Source organism: Homarus americanus, unplaced genomic scaffold (assembly GCF_018991925.1).
Source record: "Homarus americanus isolate GMGI-L3 unplaced genomic scaffold, GMGI_Hamer_2.0 scaffold45698, whole genome shotgun sequence".
NCBI classification, from domain to species: Eukaryota; Metazoa; Arthropoda; class Malacostraca; order Decapoda; family Nephropidae; genus Homarus; species Homarus americanus.
Window position 1 is genome coordinate 13,305,842 of NW_024735554.1, and position 22,344 is coordinate 13,328,185.

The 22,344-nt window shown below is 39.4% G+C and overlaps 1 protein-coding gene across 2 annotated transcripts in view; it reads left to right on the forward strand.

Moving 5' to 3' along the window:
* The window catches only part of LOC121871536 (cadherin-23-like), a gene marked incomplete at its 3' end in the record, with an annotated part of 255,663 nt that extends 237,567 nt beyond the window's left edge, over window positions 1–18,096 (forward strand). For both annotated transcript variants that reach the window (XM_042373970.1, XM_042373971.1), the window contains 1 exon segment: window positions 17,967–18,096. In XM_042373970.1, coding sequence (XP_042229904.1) covers window positions 17,967–18,096 — 130 coding nt within the window.
* Between the last annotated feature and the right edge of the window lie 4,248 nt (window positions 18,097–22,344).

A 22,344-nucleotide genomic window follows, 5' to 3' on the forward strand; every position in this document is an offset into this window, starting at 1 on the left:
TCCTACCATCTTCTTCTCCCTCCTGCCATCTTCCTCTCCCCTTGCTGCCATCTTCCTCTCCCTCTATCTTCCTCTCCCTCCCTCCATCTTCCTCTCCCCTCTACCATCTTCCTCTCCCCTCCAACCATCTTCCTCTCCCCTGCTGCCATCTTCCTCTCCCTCCTATCCTTATTCTTCTCCCTCCTTTTATCTTCCTCTCCCTCCTTTTATCTTCCTCTCCCTCCTATCATATTCTTCTCCTCCTATCATATTCTTTCCCCTCCTTTATCTTCCTCTCCCTCCCACCATCTTCTCTCCTACCATCTTTCTCTCCCTCCTACCATCTTCCTCTTCCTCAATATCTTCCTCCTCCAACCATCTTCCTCTCCTGCTGCCATCTTCCTCTCCTCTATCATATTCTTCTCCCTCTTTATCTTCCTCTCCCTCCTACCATCTTCCTCTCCTCCTATCTATTATTCTTCTCCCTCCTTTTATCCTTTCTCCTCCTACCATCTTCCCTCTCCCTGCTGCCATCTTCTCTCCCTCCTATCATATTCTTCTCCCCTCTTTTATCTTCCTCTCCCTCCCTACCATCTTTCTCTCCTCCTACCATCTTCCTCTCCCTCCAACCATCTTCCTCTCCCTCCTGCCATCTTCCTCTCCCTCCTGCCATCTTCCTCTCCCCTCCTGCCATCTTCCTCTCCCTCCTACCATCTTCCTCTCCCTGCTGCCATCTTCCTCTCCCTCCTATTATATTCTTCTCCCTCCTTTTATCTTCCTCTCCCTGCTGCCATCTTCCTCTCCCCTCCCTATCATATTCTTCTCCCCTCTTTTATCTTCTCTCCCTCCTACCATCTTCTCTCCCCTCCTACCATCTTCTCTCCCTCCTACCATCTTTCTCTCCCTCACCATCTTCCTCTCCCCTCCAACCATCTTCCTCTCCCTGCACCATCTCCTCTCCCTCCTATCATATTCTTCTCCCTCCTTTATCTTCCTCTCCTTCCTACCATCTTCTTGCCCTCCCTACCATCTTCCTCTCCCCTCCTACCATCTTCCTCCCTCCCTACCATCTTCCTCTCCCTCCTACATCTTCCTCTCCCTCCCATCTTCCTCTCCCTCCTGCCATCTTCTTCTCCCTCCTCATCTTCTCTCCCTCCTGCCATCTTCCTCTCCTCTACCATCTTCCTTTCCCCTGCTGCCATCTTCCTCTCCCTCCTACCATCTTCCTCTCCCCTGCTGACATCTTTCTCTCCCTCCTACATCTTCCTCTCCCCTCGTGCCATCTTCTTCTCCCTCCTACCATCTTCCTCTCCCTCCCTGCCATCTTCCTCTCCCCCCTGCCATCTTCCTCTCCCTGCTGCCCATCTTCCTCTCCCCTCCCACCATCTTTCTCTCCCCTCCTCTATCTTCCCTCTCCCTCCCCTACCATCTTCCTCTCCCTCCTGCCATCTTCCTCTCCCTCCTGCCATCTTCCTCTCCCTCCCTGTCTTCCTCTCCCCTCTATCTTCCTCTCCCTTCTACCATCTTCCTCCCCCTGCTGCCATCTTCCTCTCCCTGCTGCCTTCATCTCCCCCTGCCATCTTCCTCTCCCCTCTGCCATCTTCCTCTCCCCTGCTGCCATCTTCCCTCTCCCTCCTGCCATCTTTCTCTCCGTCCCTGCCATCTTCCTCTCCCTGCTGCCATCTTCCTCTCCCTCCTGCCATCTTCCTCTCCCTCCTACCATCTTTCTCTCCCCTCCTACATCTTCCTCTCCCTCCTGCCATCTTCCTCTCCCCCTGCTGCCATCTTCCTCTCCCTCCTGCCATCTTTCTCTCCGTCCTGCCATCTTCCCTCTCCCCTGCTGCCATCTTCTCCTCCCTGCCATCTTCCTCTCCCTCCCTACCATCTTTCTCTCCCTCCTACCATCTTCCTCTCCTCCTGCCATCTTCCTCTCCCCTGCTGCTCTTCCTCTCCCTCCTGCCATCTTCCTCTTCCTTCCTACCATCTTCCTCTCCCTCTACCATCTTCCTCTCCCCTCCTGTCTTCCTCTCCCTCCTGCCATCTTCCTCTCCCTGCTGCCATCTTCTCTCCTCCTGCCATCTTTCTCTCCGTCCTGCCATCTTCCCTCTCCCTACTGCATCTTCCTCTCCCTCCTGCCATCTTCTCTCTCCCTCCTACCATCTTTCTCTCCCTCCTTCCTCTCCCCTCCTGCCATCTTCCCTCTCCCTGCTGCCATCTTCTCTCCCCTCCTGCCATCTTCCTCTCCCTCCTGCCATCTTCCTCTCCTCCCTACCATCTTTCTCTCCTCCTACCATCTTCCCTCTCCCTCCTGCCATCTTCCTCTCCCCTGCTGCCATCTTCCTCTCCCCTCTGCCATCTTTCTCTCCGTCCTGCCATCTTCCTCTCCCTGCTGCCATCTTCCTCTCCCTCCTGCCATCTTCCTCTCCCTCCCTACCATCTTTCTCTCCCCTCTACCATCTTCCTCTCCCCTCCTGCATCTTCCTCTCCCTCCCTGCCATCTCTTCCTCTCCCTGCTGCCATCTTCCTCTCCCTCCTGCCATCTTTCTCTCCCGTCCTGCATCTTCCTCCCCTCCCTACCATCTTCTCCTTCCCTACCATCTTCTTCTCCCTCCTACCATCTTCCTCTCCCTCCTGCCATCTTCCTCTCCTCCCCTACCATCTTCCTCTCCCTCCTGCATCTTCCTCTCCCCTCCATCTTCCTCTCCCTGCTGTCTTCCTCTCCCTCCTACCATCTTTCTCTCCCTCCCTATCCTTCCTCTCCCCTCCTACCATCTTCCTCTGCCTCCTGCCATCTTCCCTCTCCCTGCTGCCATCTTCCTCTCCCCTACTACCATCTTTCTCTCCCCTCCTGCCATCTTCCTCTCCCTCTACCATCTTCTTTCCCTGCTGCCATCTTCCTCTCCCTCCTACCATCTTTCTCTCCCTCCCTACCATCTTCCTCTCCCCTCCCTACCATCTTCCTCTGCCTCCTGCCATCCTTCTCTCCCTGCCTTCTTCCCTCTCCCTACTGCCATCTTTCTCTCCCTCCTGCCATCTTCCTTTCCCCTCTGCCATCTTCCCTCTCCCCTACTACATCTTCCTCTCCCCTCCTGCCATCTTCCTCTCCTGCTGCCATCTTCCTCTCCCTGCTGCCATCTTCCTCTCCCTCCTGCCATCTTCCTCTCCCCTCCTGCCATCTTCTCTCCCTCCTATCTTCCTCTCCCCTCCCTACATCTTCCTCTCCTCCTACCATCTTCTTCTCCCTCCTACCTTCCCTCTCTCCCTAAAATCTTCCTCTCCTCCTAAAATCTTCCTCTCCCTGCTGCCCATCTTCCTCTCCCTCCTACCATCTTTCTCTCCCTCTACCATCCTCCTCTCCTCCCTCTATCTTCCTCTCCCTCCTGCCATCTTCCTCTCCCTGCTGCCATCTTCCTCTCCCCTCCTACCCATCTTCTCCTCCCTACCATCTTCCTCTCCCTCCTGCCCATCTTCCTCTCCCTCCACCATCATCTCCCTCCCCCATCTTCCTCTCCCCTGCTGCCATCTTCCTCTTCCTCTGCCATATTCCTTTTCCTGCTGCCATCTTCCTCTTCCTCCTACCATCTTCCTCTCCCTGCCATCTTTCTCTCCTGCTGCCATCTTCCTCTCCCTGCTGCCATCTTCCTCTCCCCTGCTGCCATCTTCCTCTTCCTTCTGCCATCTTCCTCTCTAGCTGCTCTTCCTCTCCCCTGCTGCCATCTTTCTCTCCCCTGCTGCCATCTTTTCTCTCCCTGCTTCCATCTTCCTCTTCCCGCTGCCATCTTCCTCTTCCTGCTGCCATCTTCCTTTCCCTCCTACCATCTTCCTCTCCCCTCTTGCCATCTTCCTCTCCCTCCTACCATCTTCCCTCTCCCCTGCTGCCATCATCCTCTTCCTGCTCCATCTTCCTCTTCCTGCTGTCATCTTCCTCTCCCTCTACCATCTTCCTCTCCCTGCTGCCTTCTTTCTCTCCCTTCTGCCATCTTCCTCTCCCTGTGCCATCTTCCTCTTCCTTCTGCATCTTCCTCTCCCTCCTACCATTTCTCTCCCCTCCTGCCATCCTCCTCTCCCTCCTACCATCTTCCTCTCCCTCCTACCATCTTCCCTCCCTCCCTACCATTTCCTCTCCCTCTACCATCTTCCTCTCCCTGCTGCAATCTTTCTCTCCCTGCTGCCATCTTCCTCTTCCTGCTGCCATCTTCCCTCTTCCTGCTGCATCATCCTCTTCCTGCTGCCATCTTCCTCTCCTTCTACCATCTTCCTCCCCTGCTGCCATCTTTCTCTCCCCTGCTGCCATCTTCCTCTTCCTTCTGCCATCTTCCTCTCCCTCCTGCCATCTTCCTCTCCCTAGCTGCCATCTTCCTCTCCCTGCTGCCATCTTTCTCTCCCTCCTATCTTCCTCTCCCTGCTGCCATCTTCCTTTTCCTGCTGCCATCTTCCTCTCCCCCTTACCATTTTCCTCTCCCTCCTACCATCTTCCTCTCCCTCCTACTATTTTCTCTCCCCTCTTACCATTTCCTCTCCATCTTACCATTTTCCTCTCCCTCCTGCCATCTTCCTCTCCATCCTACCATTTTCCTCTCCTCTACATTTCCTCTCCATCTTACCATTTTTCTCTCCCTCCTACCATCTTCCTCTCCCTCCTGCCATCTTCCTCTCCATCCTACCATTTCCTCTCCTCCTACCATCATCCTCTCTCTCCTACCAGGCACTTAAACATCATAATTACACATGCATATTAGGAGACACGTCTATCTGGCATTTAATTGTACATTCTCAAAACCCCCTCCCACCCTCCATCACACACATTGCATACGTCATCTCTTGCCTAGAGTGAGCAGTAAACAAATGTCACTCCTCTTGAGGGGTGGAGATGGGTGGATCGACGTCGCATTCTGGAATTTATCACAAAACACTTTTTTAGAAAAAAGCGGCTTTTGTTCAATCAGAATCTGGCGTCCTAACACAGAATACCCGAGCAGGAGGTGGAGGAAGGTGACATTGCATATAAGGCTCCGCCAACTTAGGTTCAGATTATAATTATAAACTTTTGGGGAATATTTTCCACTAGTATTTGGAACGCATTGCGGAAGGTAAAGAAGCATTCACATCCCAATTAGAATGCTCACTTTGTTCTGATGAGAAGAAGGTCTGGTTGTGGGAGATTGACTGGGTGGGAGGGGACCTAACACCACCACATGTAAATCTTTCCAGAGATAGATGAAGATAGCTGTTTTGAAGGTTTTGAAGATTTCCAAGCCCACTTCTTTGATCGGCCCAGAGCTCCTGCTCCGCCGAAAGGCCTGAGCCCTGCATATTTCACAGTGTCATGTGCCAAAAAGTCTGTGGCAGAGATGCTGCTGCTGACTCACTGAGATAAATGTTTGTCAAATTTGACTAGGAGACAATTTCTTACCATTCTGTATTGAGAATGCATAGGGGCCTCGATTAGGGAATCTGGTTAGCCATTCTTGAAGATTCTTAACTGGGCACAATATATGAGAACCCTTGTCTCATCCATTGCTTACGTTTATCAGATAGGTTAAGCATGAAAAATCCTCCTTTCATTTTTTCTTAGAATCTCCATAGGAAAAAGCGTGACATCTTCTCCATCTAACAATGATGGATTATTAGGTAAACAGCTCACTGATTCTCCTTTGTTACTATTGCTAGAAGGAAGGCTGCCTTCTGGAATCTGTCCCGGTTCAGATTTATATTGTAATTAGGCCATAAGAAATTAAGTAACTTTATCCTGGGGCCCAAGGTGGGATTCTCTTCTCTCTTAGGCGAGGTCTCTAGATAAGCCCGATCTGAGCATTTGATAAATTCTTGGGTACAAAGTAATATTAAACCCCCCCCCCAAGCCAGAGGGTCAACCAATGCTGATTTATAAGATGCAATTGTAGATCTTTGAACACCTTTAACTCTGAACAGAAAATCTAAAAATTCTATCACCACTGTTTCCAACAATGTGATTGGAGTCGTTAACCTGATAAATTATTGAAAAAGTTTCCAAGCTTTCTCATTTTGCATAGAAGTTTGTAGAACCTATGACCTGCTATCGCCAGTTAACTATATTGGAATTATAACAATCTATTTAAACATCTTTTGAGAAACTCCAAAGGCGTGAAATTTCAAGATATCTCGAACTGAGGTGCAATTGTAGTGGATGCGGGCACCATTCCAGATCCAGACACCACGGTTGCTTGGGATCCAATATGGTGCCAATTAAGAGGACCTTTCCTGGAAGGATCTGGGTTTGTGAAGACCACATTGGGCAACATTTTCTGGGTAGGGAGCAGATAGATTGGGTTAACAGTTCGAATCTGTGAGTAGAGCATTTCCTAAAAGATTCGATCGTTCCAGAGATGCATAAGTTAATCTTGTGATTGTTTTCTTGACAAAGAGATGTGTATTTGTGAGTCCCCCAAACCTCCTCACTAGATTCTTGAACTTTGATATCTTTAGGGACCATTCTGTTTCCGTAGACACTGGCCTGGGGCGGGACAAGCGCATCTGCCCATTTGTTTTGTACTCGGTATGTGAGTTACTTTGGTAAAAGTGTTTGTGTTACTAAACTTTGAAAAACCTATTCTGACAGTGTGAAGAGTAAGATCTGGTTGAGCCTAGATTATTGAGACAAAACGTATTGCCGCTCTGTTGCCCATGTGGCAGAATCGTCATGTTTTTAAATTTAGTTTGCCAACAAAAAGAATAGGACTACTGCTAATTCTTTTTATGTTGATGTGTTGTCCCAAAGGAGTTGCTCCACTTCCTTGATGGAACTCTCCTTTTTGAGGAATGAGTATCCCCATCCTATCTTGGAGGCATCATTACCAAGCGACCAAGTCTGTTTGAGGAACCCAGGGAAATGAGCTGATTGGGTGTCAAATTTATACTATGACAGATGATTCTTGATCTGAATAGGGAGAGAAGAACCAATATTTCTGTTTCTGTGAAGCAATTTTTGACCCCAGATGAGTTGATTGCTTCTTCATACTTGCCCAAAGGAGCTACTATAAATTGGCCATCTATAAGACCCAGTAGTTTTCTCAATCGTGCCAAGACACCTCTTGCTTTACACAAAAGGCTTCTAGTACTTGGTTTATCACATCTGTTACCTTTGCTTCTGGTAGACTGACTGATTACTGATTGGTGTCCCAATGGAGACATAACCAATCCATTTTCTGACATGGTAGGATATTTGATTTGACCTGGTTAATCTTTAATCCTAGGTTTTGAAATAGTACTACTGTACGTTGGCTCACCCTTTGACAATCTGTACAGTAAATGAAATAATAAAATAAATATGTTTAGGGTAAATTACAAGTGAAATATTACAGAGACACTTGAAATACCTAGGAACTCACCAAACTCCACGAGGACCAGATATAAACAAAGGGTATGCCAAACCATGGGTACTAGCGGCCGTCCGGCAAATAAAAATTTTGCCGGACAACAGGAGGTGCCGGATAATAGAGTCCCGGATTAGGAGCTTCAACCTGTATCACCTTCTAGAAACAATGAATGATGACCCACAGTTGCTTGGCCTTCCTGTCTCTTTGCAAGTGCTGAGAGATCAAGAAGTTTAGAAACATTTTCATAAAATACTTTGAATAAGGAATCCACAGACTCGGATGTGGTTGAAAACAAAGAAGACTTAGATCTTACCAATGTTACCCAAGGCCTGTTTGGATCATCCTTATACTCAATGTTCTCCATCAGCTGCGAGGGAGTCGACAGCAGCCTGTTTCCACTCATAGTAACCAACGCTTTTGCCCCAGGTGGAAGAGGTTGCCAAAATGGGGACAGGATGAAGTCAGTCTCAACAGGTTCTCCCTGCTCTAGTGACTGAACACTATGATAAGTGCCAACTTCCTCATCCTGATCCTGGAATCCACTAAATTGGGCTGACTGGATAGATAGAGGTTCTTGCAACCTTCCTACTGCCTCATTATCTTGGATGTTCAATAAACTATTTTTCTTAGCAGAAGGAGGTTGGCCTAACAGGGGATTAAATCTTTTACCTGTCACCCATATGTCTAAACTTTCTGCCAACTTGGGATCTTTCCAGTGTTTTACATTTAGAAATTTTTACTCTTTAAGGCCTTATTCCACCTATTTTTAATTTGGATCTTCAAAAATTCCTTCTTATCTCCTGCAGCTTGATTAATTTTAAAAATTTGATCATAACAAACTGCACAATCCAATGGTGAAAACAGGTTGTCTGAGACACAGCTGCAATGAATTATGCAAGCCAAATGAGGATCTAACCTGGTAATCCAAGTTGCCCTACATCCTTGATAATTACATGTAGTATGGTCCCCAGGTTATAGGTGAAACTACTACTACTTCTAGTGAATTCACATCCTCTTGTGACGTGGACTTCCTTGTTGCATATCACTCGTCTAAACTAGGAGGATCACCATGAGTCACAATGTATCATCATAATAATACAAGGGAGATTACATTTCTCCCAAACATAATCAATATGACTCATAACTGTGATATTTAAGTAAGTTATTTCATTAATATCTCTTATTGTTATATAAGTCACCAGTTTGACAATCATAAACAACTAACTCACTATATCATACACCTCTTCTCTTATCTCAAATGTCCCTCAGCTCAATGAACTTTGTTTCTTAATCAAGCTAACTTCATTTTAGAGCATTTATATTTTGAGGGATCACCAAGTTCTTTATTTGTTGCCAATCAGGGAGCACAGACATCACCGCTTCAATTAATCATGTGGCGATGATGCCTGAGTGAGCATCAAGTCACCCAGAAGGGTTGACATTGCTGAGCTGCTACCATAGCGCTCCATTGGCTAACATCGTTCACCATTACTCTAGCAACATGTATTGGGTTGAAAATTCCACCCTGAATGGTTCTCATTTAACCCATACTGAGCATACAAGGTTCATCCTTACATAACTCTAGATTGCTATTAAGACCGGAAGGATCACTAAAACTAGCAGCCTCGCTAAAGTTCACCTGGAAAGGCTGAACCCGCTACTGAGGACATGAATAAAATAGAGTTAAGAAGAGAAAAACTTAACTCTGGCCTGCATGCTGAGAGTAATTAGAAAACCCAGGGCGGAAGCCCGAAAAAGTTCGTGACAGGACATGAGATGAGGGAGAGGGATATATATATCATGGCACTCATTACTTGCACATGTATAATTGGGACAAAGAAAAAATTCATATACAGTATATGTGTATATATATATATATATATATATATATATATATATATATATATATATATATATATATATATATATATATATATATATATATATATATATATATATATATATATATATATATATATATATATATATATATATATATATATATATATATATATATATATATATATATATATATATATATATATATATAATATATATATATATATATATATATATATATATATATATATATATATATATATATGTACAATCACTTCACTGCGGTCATTCGCGTTTTCCCGCTTCTGCGTGCCTACCCAGACCCAGGATGCTCACATTCGCGGTGGGTGTACCCTTTACACGGGTAGTATAATTTTTTTTTGCTCATAAAATTCATACAAATTATCCGGCCAGAATATAATTTACATTGCTGAATTCTTACAATTTGATGATCATTTGAATATAAACATCATAGATTTTGCATTAGACATACAAATTTTAGATATAATGTTTACTCTGGTAAATATTTTATCTTTTGTGCAAAATATATATTTATTCAAAATATTCCTGATCTTACAAGGAATCCAGCAATGTCAATTGTATTATCTAACTTTAGTTTGAGTGTATTATTAATATACCTGGTTTTCCCCCAAAATTTCTCAGAGAGGCCAGGGGTAGTGTGAAATAGGGGGGGAGTTAGTCCATTATTTGAATGGACATTAACTTGGCGACTGTATTTCTCTTAAGTATTAATTGTGTGCATGTACCATCATAAAATTAAGATGTTATTTTTACTAGAACATAGGTATTGTGTTGGGAAAAAGTGGAGTTTGGGGGTCAGCTGGTTTCTATTTCATTTAATCCCATATGTTCGTTATTCACTTTCGCGTTTCTCACTTTCGCAGTACCCTGTAGGTTACATTAACAGCGTAAAGTGAGGGTTAAACTATGTGTATATATATATATATATATATATATATATATATATATATATATATATATATATATATATATATATATATATATATATATATATATATATATATATATATATATATATATATATATATATATCTTATCACGTTTTCATTGTGGATCTACATGAAATATATATATATATATATATATATATATATATATATATATATATATATATATATATATATATATATATATATTTCATGTAGATCCTATGCGTGGTAAGATAAATCTTGATAAAATCCTGCAGGAAAAGGGAAGCGGAGCACCTTAGCTTTGATCTTTATTCAAGACATCTTCAGAGGCAACTGGATTACATGGACAGAGAGAGAGGCTTAAATATACAGGGTGACCTTAAAAACATGAGGTCAGGTCATAATGATGTCATCCACTAATCCCCACACCAACACACACCGTGGAGCTTAAGAGAAGAGTGGACGTGACTAGTTAGGTCAGGTCAAAAAATAGGGACCAACTAAATAACTATCATACATCTAGATCAAAGGTTTTCAAAAGCATTTTTAACCTTGGGCCACTGACAAATAAATTTATGTAACATATTATCAGTTTTGAACTGACCATCACTAAGGTTTATTGATTTTAATTCCTTAATCAAACGAGCTTCAACCAGAAGTCTTTTTGTGACACAAGACGATTTAAATACTTCGAAGCTTTTTTCCCAAGCAATGGGATGATTATTATTCCTAACATGAACGAACAAGGCACTGCTTTCAGATGCTGTTCTGATATTATACTTATGTTGTTTGATTCTGAGCTGCAGTGTTTTTCCTGTCTGTCCTACATAATTACAATTACATTTGCTACATGGAATACAATAAACACTTCCATTTACATTCAAACTTGGGCTATTTCTTATTAACATATTGGTAATGGTTGAGTCATACTTGAAAACAACATTAATATTTAGAAGCTTGAGGGACCGAACTAACGGGACAAATTCATTACGATAGGGAAGAGTCAAAATATTCTTAAGTGTAGGAATTTGCCTGGTTTGAGAGAAATGAAAGGATTTTTTAGCCCTTTTAAAACAACGATCAACAAACACAGAAGGGTACCCGAGTTTCTGTGCAATGGAACGAATGTGTTTCAATTCATCGTCAATAAATTCAGCGTCACAAATACGCAGACATCTTAAGAACATAGCAGAAAAAACTGACATTTTGGTAGACTCCAGGTGATTCGATAGAAAGTGTATGAAGCTGTCTACCTGTGTGGGCTTTCTGTATACCTTAAATTTGTAGTTTTGGCCATTTCTCATGATAAACATATCAAGGAATGGAAAGGATCCATTTATTTCTCTTTCAATTTTGAATGTGATACTTGGGACAATATCATTAAGCTTGTCTAAAAATTCTAATGGGTCACTGTTTCTAGGCCAAAGACAAAGAACATCATCTACATATCTATACCAAGGAGGAATAAAGTCCACTATATTGGGTAGTTATCTAGATTCAAAAAATTCCATATAAATACAGGCTAGAGGAGCAGAAAGACAATTACCCATGCTCATGCCAAATATTTGCTTATAGAACTTCCCATTTGCTCTAAACACATTGTCAGTTACGCATAACTCTATCAATTTGAGGAAAGTGTCATGTTCAATAGTTAAATCTAACATTTGTAATTTATCTTTAAGAAATGAAAGTAGGTCTTTCACAGGTACTCTAGTGAACAGAGAATTTACATCAAACCTTATTAATTCGCAAGGTTCATTGTGTTTCTTGAGTTTATTTGTCAGTGGCCCAAGGTTAAAAATGCTTTGAAAACCTTTGATCTAGATGTATGATAGTTATTTAGTGGGTCCCTTATTTTTTACCTGACCTGACTAGTCACGTCACCCCCCTTCTCTACGTGTGTGTTGGTGTGGGGATTAGTGGATGACATCATTATGACCTGACCTCATGTTTTTAAGGTCACCCTGTATATTTAAGCCCCTCTCTGTCCATGTAATCCAGTTGCCTCTGAAGATGTCTTGAATAAACACGAAAGCTGAGGTGCTCCGTTGTTTCCCTTTTCCCGTGTGATTTTATCAAGATATATATACAGTGGGGTATGCTATAACGAATCTAATTGGTTCTAGAACCTTGTTCGTTATAGCATTCGTTCGTTATAGGATTAATCTGTTCCAGGCCCCCAAATACAACTACTTAACACTGAAAAATATAATATAAAATTGTAAAAATTGTAAGAAAGTGCATAAATATGCATGTAAACCCCTGAAATAAAGAATATCATTAATATTTGTAATAAAAAAACAATAAATTAGAAAAAAAAAAAAATTAAATAATGTTCGTTGTAGGAGTTTCGTTCGTTATAGCATTCTCAATTTTATAGGTAAAACAGTTCGTTATAGGCATATTCGTAGTAGGATCCGTTCGTTATAGCATACCCCACTGTGTGTGTATGTATGTATGTATGTGTATATATATATATATATATATATATATATATATATATATATATATATATATATATATATATATATATATATATATATATATATATATATATATATATATATATATATATATATATATAAAAGTTACGTATATTAGCGAGATACAGTACCATATACTGTACAGCTCCTACCCGACTTACGACCTACTTGACTTACGACCACCCGCACTTATGACCTGCCTCAGTCGTACCAAAATTTTGTCAAATTACGTATTTTCCAGTCCCAACGTCAGTACACAGACAAAATTTTTGTTTGTAATTCACCTTAAAATGGCTGGCAAGCTTAAAAGAGAGAGTTTTGTGGTACTGAGAAGAAGAAAAGAGACCCATTTTAGATTTTTTATGTATTATATATATATATATATATATATATATATATATATATATATATATATATATATATATATATATATATATATATATACACACACAGTTGTACCCCACTTAACGCGGTCAATAAAACCCAGAGGGTACCGCGTTAAGTGAAAATCGCGTTAAGTGAACAACAGAACATATGGGATTAATTCCAATAGAAACCGACCTGACCCCCAAACTCCACTTTTTGACGACACATAACTATGTTGTAGTAAAAATAACATCTTAATTTTATGATGGTACATGCACACAATTAATACTTAAGAGAAATAGAGAAATACAGTCGTCAAGTTAATGTCCATTCAAATAATGGACTCAACTCCCTCCCCCTCTTCTCACACTACACTGCTGGCTCTTCCCTCTCTGAGAAATTTTTGGGAGAAAACCACTAAATTTTAATAAATAATACCTCAAACTAAAGTTAGGATAATACAATTGACATTGCTGGATTCCTTGTAAGACCAGGAATATTTTGAATATAAATGTCATATATTTTGCACAAAAGAGAACATATCTACTCAGAGTAAACATTTTATCTAAAATTTGTATGTCTTATGCAAAGTCTATGATGTTTATATTCAAAATGATCATCAAATTATAAGAATTCCAGCAATGTAAATTATATTCTGACCGGGTAATTTGTATGAATTTTATGAGCTAAAACAAATATCTTCAGTTAATAAAAAAAAAAAATATTCTTCACAGGGTAACAGATGGTCGGTCGGTCCCTCCCTCCCCCCCACCCCCCACCACCGTCCCAAGGAGATGTGTGGGAAAACCAGAATATTTAACTTTTTAGTAATAAATAATACCTCAAACTAAAGTTAGGATAATATAATTGACATTGCTGGATTCCTTGTAAGACCAGGAATATTTTGAATACAAATGTCATATATTTTGCACAAAAAATAACATATTTACTCAGAATAAACATTATATCTAAAATTTGTATGTCTAATGCAAAATCTATGATGTTTATATTCAAAATGATCATCATATTGTAAGAATTCCAGCAATGTAAATTATATTCTGGCCGGGTAATTTGTATGAATTTTATGAGCTAAAACAGGCAGTCAGGCAGGGTGGCGGGTGGGGGGTGGGGCGAATCTAAAAATAGCTCTCGAGCCGGACACTCACCTCGTATATGTGGAAAAAATCCGTGTTAAGTGAAAGTTCGCTTCTGGCGAGGCACCGCGTATATGAAAAAACGCGTTAAGTGAAACCGCGTTAGGCGGGGTAATACTGTTTATATATATGTATATGTATATATATATATGTGTATATATATATGTATATATATATATATATACGTATATATATATATATATATACACAGTGATCCCTCAGTTAACGAGCGCCTCGGTTAACGAGATTTCGGTTAACGAGTTGCCTCCCATAAGATTCTTAACTTCGGTTAACAAGCAATCCCTTGGTTAACAAGTTTCTTACGAGCCGACCTCAAGTTTTCGCTTGCACTTGGCGGTCAACCAGCTGTAGTATTAGTCCGCCAATACAGTAATCGGTTCTAGGGCTTAAATTCCTTACTATTTTAGTAAATATCAAGAAGTTTATACTATTCAATAATTTTAAAAGTTTAATATTAAATTTTTTAGACATTTTAACAATTATTGAACATAATTGAAGGTAAAGTGACTAGTTAAATGCGCGGCATCCAGCCTCTCAACACACCATACAGGCGTCAGTCTTTGTGTCTTCTCAGTGGAGGTAACATCTTGCTTGAGACTCTCTTCAAGTAAACACTTTTTTCTGTGTTTGCAAGCAAATTATTGGTCATTTTGAAATTTATTTTACATATTGACAATATATAATGCAGTGCAGTGTTGATTGAAAGAAAATAATCCTGAATTACACCAAGAGAACTAAAATTTTATGGGTGAAATGTCGCCTTGGGGTGACTTCTCTTCCACCCCAATGCCTTCTCTTCTCCCATCTCCTCCACCCCCATTCTAATTCCCATCATTATCATCATCATCATCCAGGAGCCTTCTACATACACACCTCAAAATAAGTGTACTTTTCTACATTTTTTGTTGAATTTAGGCAATTTTCGGTGAGCTGGAACCAATTACCCATAAACCCATTGAAACAGTGGTTTCGGTTGACGAGTTTTTCGGTTAACGAGCAACCTTCTAGAACGGATTGTGCTCGTTAACCGAGGGACCACTGTACTGCATATATACAGTTGTACCCCGCTTTACGCGGTTTCACTTTATGCGATTTCTCATATACGCGGTGCCTCGCCAGAACCGAACTTTCTCTTTACGCGGTTCATCTTCCCATATACGCGTGAAGTATAATTTTTTTTTTTTATTTAGCTCAAAAAATTCATACAAATTACCCGGCCAGAATATAATTTACATTGCTGGAATTCTTACAATTTGATGATCATTTTGAATAGGAACATCATGCATTTTGCATTAGACATACAAATTTTAGATGTAATATTTACTCTGAGTAAATATGTTATCTTTTGTGAAAAATATATGACATTTATATTCAAAATATTCCTGGTCTTACAAGGGATCCAGCAATGTCAATTATATTATCCTAACTTTAGTCTGAGTTATTATTCATTACTTAAAAGGTAAATATTCTGGTTTTCCCACACATTTATCTAGTAGGGAGGGTTGGTGGGGGTGGGGGGAGGGAGGGACCGACCTACCATCTGGCACAGTGTGAAGAATTTTTTTTTTTTATTAACAAGATATTTGTTTTAGCTCATAAAATTCATACAAATTACCTGGCCAGAATATAATTTACATTGCTAGAATTCTTACAATTTGTTGATCATTTTGAATATAAACATCATACATTTTGCATTAGACATACAAATTTTAGATGTAATGTTTACTCTGAGTAAATATGTTATCTTTTGTGCAAAATATATGACATTTATATTCAAAATGTTCCTGGTCTTACAAGGAATCCAGCAATGTCAATTATATTATCCTAACTTTAGTCTGAGGTATTATTTGTTGCTAAAAGTTAAAATTAGTTTTTTCACCCAACATTTCTTTGGTAGGGAGGGAAGGTGGGGGGTGGGGGGGAGGGTTGGGACTGACCGACCATCTGGCACGGTTGGAAGAGGGGGGGAGGCAAGTTGGGGTACTTTGATTGACAGATAAAGTCGTGAAGAATATTTTTTTTTTTATTAACTGAAGATATTTGTTTTAGCTCATAAAATTCATACAACTCACTGGACCAGAATATAATTTACATTGCTGGAATTCTTACAATATGATTATCATTTTGAATATAAACATCATGGATTTTGCATTAGACATACAAATTTTAGATCTAATGTAATAATTTGGTTTACACAAAGCAAGTATTTTATCTTTTGTGCAAAATATATGAAGTTTACATTCAAAATATTCCCTGACCTGCAAGGAATCCAGAAATGTCAATTATATTATCCTAACTTTAGTCTGAGGTATTATTTATTACTAAACGTTAAAATCTAGTTTTTCACCCAATCATTTCTCAGAGAGGTAGGGGCCAGTGAGCTGGGAAGAGGGGGGGGGAGGGGATTTGAGTCTATTATTTGAATGGACATTAACCTGGCGACTGTATTTCTCTTAAATATTAATTGTGTGAGCATACCATCATAAAATTTAGATGTTATTTTTACTACAACATAGGTATTGTGTCGGAAAAAGTGGAGTTTGGGGGTCGGGCCAGTCTCTATTGGAATTAATCCCATATGTTCTGTTGTTCCATTTACGCGGATTTCACTTAACGCGGTACCCTGTGGATTCAATTGACCGCGTAAATTGGGGTACTACTGTATATATTTTTATTTATTTATTTTTTTCAGTGAAGACAAGCCCGGAAGGGTGAAAAACAACTTCATTCACTAAGTGACTTCAAAGCAGAGGATATTAGTCACTAAAGATCGACTGTCTTCCTAGATAGAAGGCAAGCCCCGGTCGCCAAGCTGACCAGACCGTATAAAAAATTGCCCCAAACACAACATCTGAGAGAAATAATCAAAATAAAAGTCACTCAATTTCCTCACCGTGCTAAGATGTATAAATACCAAAAGTAAAATCCTCGTGGCACTTAATATTTCAGCTGTTACAACACAAATTAGCAGAGCCTTCCTTGTGCGCATTTACAGCTGATTCGCCAGGCAATAAGATGACGGTAGTGATGTGTGTGATGGAGGGTGTGGGAGGGGGTTTTGAGAATTGCCATTAAATACCAGGTAGCAACATGTCCTCCTAATAATACGTATTTATGTAATTATTAGATGTTTTAATTGCCTGTATGTTGGCCTGGCGAGTTAATGCAAGGCATATACCTACGTAGGTATAAAGATAGACTTCGCATTCCGGAATGAACAAAAATCAACTTTTCAAAAAAAAAAAAAAAAATGGCGGGAATCGGCAGACATTCTGGAACTTCACCCGGGGCCTAATAGTTAAACAATCTGACACCTCCCAGTCTCTCAATACTGTATGTCAATATTAGCTTAATAATGTACACCCATGTTATCAATTTGTTGCGGTGAGAATGGAGAAAAAAATTAGGTCAAGAGATGCATGAGTCTAAAACTGGAAGGGAGGAGAGTCAAGGGTAGGCTAAGAATGACATGGGGAGAAGTTGTGAGAAATGACTACAAAGGATGCAAGAGATCGTGAAACCTGGAGAGCTGCCATATATGGTAGCATATATCTTAAGCATGAAGTTGAATTTATTGAAGGTGTTACATGCCAGAGTTGCTCAGATGACTTATGTGCAACCAAACCTAAGAATAATTAATATGGCTATTCTATCTTATCTAGTCTCCCCTCCCTTATAACAGGCCATCTGTCTGGGGTTAAAATCAAAGCTTAACCAAATACACCATTGCATGTTCTACACAGTACAGTTAGGTCCTGAAAGTACTTCTTTCCTTGACTTAAAATAATAGTTTTGTTAATGCTCTCTTTTCTTCAGTGAAACTGACAATGATCAGGTTGTTCGCAAACTCGTTAATGACCTAGAAGATGTCGACCTCAATCTGATGGAAATTGGAGCTAGGCCTATACCTGAGGAAAATAATGTTCAGCAGCTGCTTATCTTACAGGTAAAATTTTTTATTAATATTATATTTAGAATTCATGTGACTGTATGTAATAGCACATCACTGTACATGTACTAGACTAATTGTTGCTTAGGACTGTCCAGTACATTGGAGTTGTGGTATAAAAGACTTTTTACACAGTGGTATATACTCCTCACTTACACCCAGTACAGCACAACTTCATTGACTCAAGCAATAAGAGACAGATACTGTACTTGTAGACAATGTAGGAGAATGTGAAACTTTTTTCAATTGCATTATATATATATCTGTATATATATATATATATATATATATATATATATATATATATATATATATATATATATATATATATATATATATATATATATATATATATATATATATATATATATATATATATATATATATATATATATATATATATATATATATATATATATATATATATATTTCATGTAGATCCACAATGAAAACGTGGATAAGATAAATCTTGATAAAATCACACGGGAAAAGGGAAACAACGGAGCACCTTAGCTTTCGTCTTTATTCAAGACATCTTCAGAGGCAACTGGATTACATGGACAGAGAGAGGCTTAAATATACAGGGTGACCTTAAAAACATGAGGTCAGGTCATAATGATGTCATCCACTAATCCCCACACCAACACACACGTAGAGGAGCTTAAGAGAAGGGGGGTGACGTGACTAGTCAGGTCAGGTCAAAAATAAGGGACCCACTAAATAACTATCATACATCTAGATCAAAGGTTTTCAAAGCATTTTTAACCTTGGGCCACTGACAAATAAATTTATGTAACATATTATCAGTTTTGAACTGACCATCACTAAGGATTATTGATTTTAATTCCTTTATCAAACTAGCTTCAACCAGAAGTCTTTCTGTGACACAAGATGATTTAAATACTTCTAAGCTTTTTTCCCAAACAATGGGATGATTATTATTCCTAACATGAACGAACAAGGCACTGCTTTCAGATGCTGTTCTGATATTGTACTTATGTTGTTTGATTCTGAGCTGCAGTGTTTTTCCTGTCTGTCCTACATAATTACAATTACATTTGCTACATGGAATACAATAAACACTTCCATTTACATTCAAACTTGGGCTATTTCTTATTAACATATTGGTAATGGTTGAGTCATACTTGAAAACAACATTAATATTTAGAAGCTTGAGGGACCGAACTAACGGGACAAATTCATTACGATAGGGCAGAGTCAAAATATTCTTAAGTGTAGGAATTTGCCTGGTTTGAGTGGAATGAAAGGATTTTTTAGCCCTTTTAAAACAACGATCAACAAACACAGAAGGGTACCCGAGTTTCTGTGCAATGGAACGAATGTGTTTCAATTCATTGTCAATAAATTCAGAGTCACAAATACGCAGACATCTTAAGAACATAGCAGAAAAAACTGACATTTTGGTAGACTCCAGGTGATTCGATTAAAAGTGTATGAAACTGTCTACCTGTGTGGGCTTTCTGTATACAGTTGTACCCCGCTTTACGCGGTTTCACTTTACACGATTTCTCATATACGCGGTGCCTCGCCAGAACCGAACTTTCACTTAACGCGGTTCAGCTACCCATATACGCGCAGAGTGTCCGGCTCGACGCTATTTTTAGATTCGCCCCACCCGCCTGCTCCCTCCTCCTCCCTCCTCTCGCCTCCGCCTGGGCAAGCCGCGCGGTAAGGTTGCGCAGTGCATGTCTCTGTTGCATTATCACTGACGTCATATGACGTATCGGACTGTGATTGGCCATGCATCCCTACCCCCCTCTGCTGCTAGCTGTAATTGGTTTAAAGTAATATGACGTGTCCACCCGGGGAGGGAGGAAAGACGACGCTGCTTGACCTAGCCGCGGCAGTTTCATCCCTCCTGGTCCCGTATGCCGACCCATCTCTTCTACTAACGTAAGTGTTACACCTAACTTTTAGTTTTCCTAACCTAACCTTTATTTTTCCTCACTTAACCATTATTTTTCCTAACCTAACCTCTTCTATATACTTGTTTGTGCATACCATCATAAAGTTAAGATAAAAATTTCACTGCAACATAGTTGTGTGTCATCAAAAAGTGGAGTTTGGGGGTCGGGCCAGTCTCTATTGGAATTAATCCCATTTGTTCTGTTGTTCCATTTACGCGGATTTCACTTAACGCGGTACCCTGTGGGTTCAATTGACCATGTAAATCAGGGTACAACTGTACCTTAAATTTGTAGTTTTGGCCTGACCTCATGTTTTTAAGTTCACCCTGTATATTTAAGCCTCTCTCTGTCCATGTAATCCAGTTGCCTCTGAAGATGTCTTGAATAAAGACGAAAGCTAAGGTGCTCCGTTGTTACCCTTTTCCCGTGTGATTTTATCAAAATATACATATATATATATATATATATATATATATATATATATATATATATATATATATATATATATATATATATATATATATATATATATATATATATATATATATATATATATATATATATATATATATATATATATATATATATATATATATATATATATTATATATATATATATATATATATATATATATATATATATATATATATATATATATATATATATATATATATATATATATATATATATATATATATATATATATATATATATATATATATATATATATATATATATATACAATAATAATAATAATAATATTAATAATAATAATAATAATCAATATAATATATAAATAATAATAATAATAACACAGTCATGCGCCAGTTAACTTCCTAGATACGTTCTTGGAAACGTGACGTTAACCGAAATGGACGTTGTCCGATCATCACACAAACTTTTAATTTATACTTGTACTTATGTGTATGTGGAATGCTATATACGTACATATACACTTTTACTCTTAAATCACTACTGTAATGTGATACAGGTGATTAATTTTTATCTCTTGTGCAAAATACATGACGTTTATATTAAAATTATTCACTGTTTTACAAGGATTCCAGCAACGCCGGGCAGATGGGGGAGAGGGAGGGAGCGAGCGAGGAGGCTTGGGGGGAGGGGAGGTAGTACGTTTGACAGTTGGCACCGGCCCAGGTCTAACGCGTGTACCTGTATATTTATCAGTTCTTAAGTGAGTAAGCTTCTCTCTTATAAAAAGCCAGTGACATGACCTGGGTGAATATAATTAACATTGTTGGGATTCTTGTAAAACACTGATTAATTTGAATATAAACATGCTAGAATTTGCACTAGACATGACAATTTTAGTACCGTAATCAAATTAGTACATGTGCACTCCAGCTTTGCACTAAGGTCATTTATTTGTTTTACGTTTCTTTTAGTATGGTGTGTGCATGGAAATGGATGAAAATAAATGAAGAAATTGATGTAAATCTACCCAAAAATGCAGTTGAAAAAATTTATATTATAAATGTACTACAGTACTGTACACTAATGTACAACAATTTTTATCTCTTGAGCAAAATATATGACGTTTATATTCAAATTATTAGCTGTCTTGCAAGGATTCCAGCAATGCAAATTATAATCTAACTTTAGTCTGAGATATTATATAAGATAAAAACTGTAAGCCTAAATAAACCCCTGGCTGAGCAAATTAGGGAGGGAGGGACGGAGACAGGAGGGGTGGGGGGAGGGGTTGAGGTGATAAGTTTGAGCCGAAGGTCTCTGTGTGTTTATTTAACAGTCCTACTAAGCTTCTCTCATTTTAAAATGACAGTGATTTGACCTAGGAGAATATACCATATATACTCGTGTGTAGTTCGAGTTTTTAAGACCAAATTTTTAGGCAAAAAATTGGGGGTCGTCCTATACATGCGTAATAGTTTTGTTAGGTTGAACCCGTGCATGATGGGAAGGGTGGGGAGCAACTTTTAGCTTAGCTTCAGACATGAAAAATATTAACCATTTACTGCCAGTAAACAATGGAAACGTAAAATATGTACCAATTAGTAATGAAAAGTTGTGCAGTTCCTTCAGCAAATGAAGCTCACCAACTTACAATAGGCTAAATTACCTTACAACGTGCTTTCAGTAGTCTATGTTGAAGTTCTGAGCACAGGCTAACTTATCATATCATATACGGTATCACAGTTTTCATTGATCTACAAAAAATATCGGTAATAAAAACCTTTTCGATATTTCACTCTTAATATAATACCCGGTAATCTACTTCAACCTCCTATTGCTTACAACGACGCATGACTCACCACCAGCTATTGCGTATCAGCT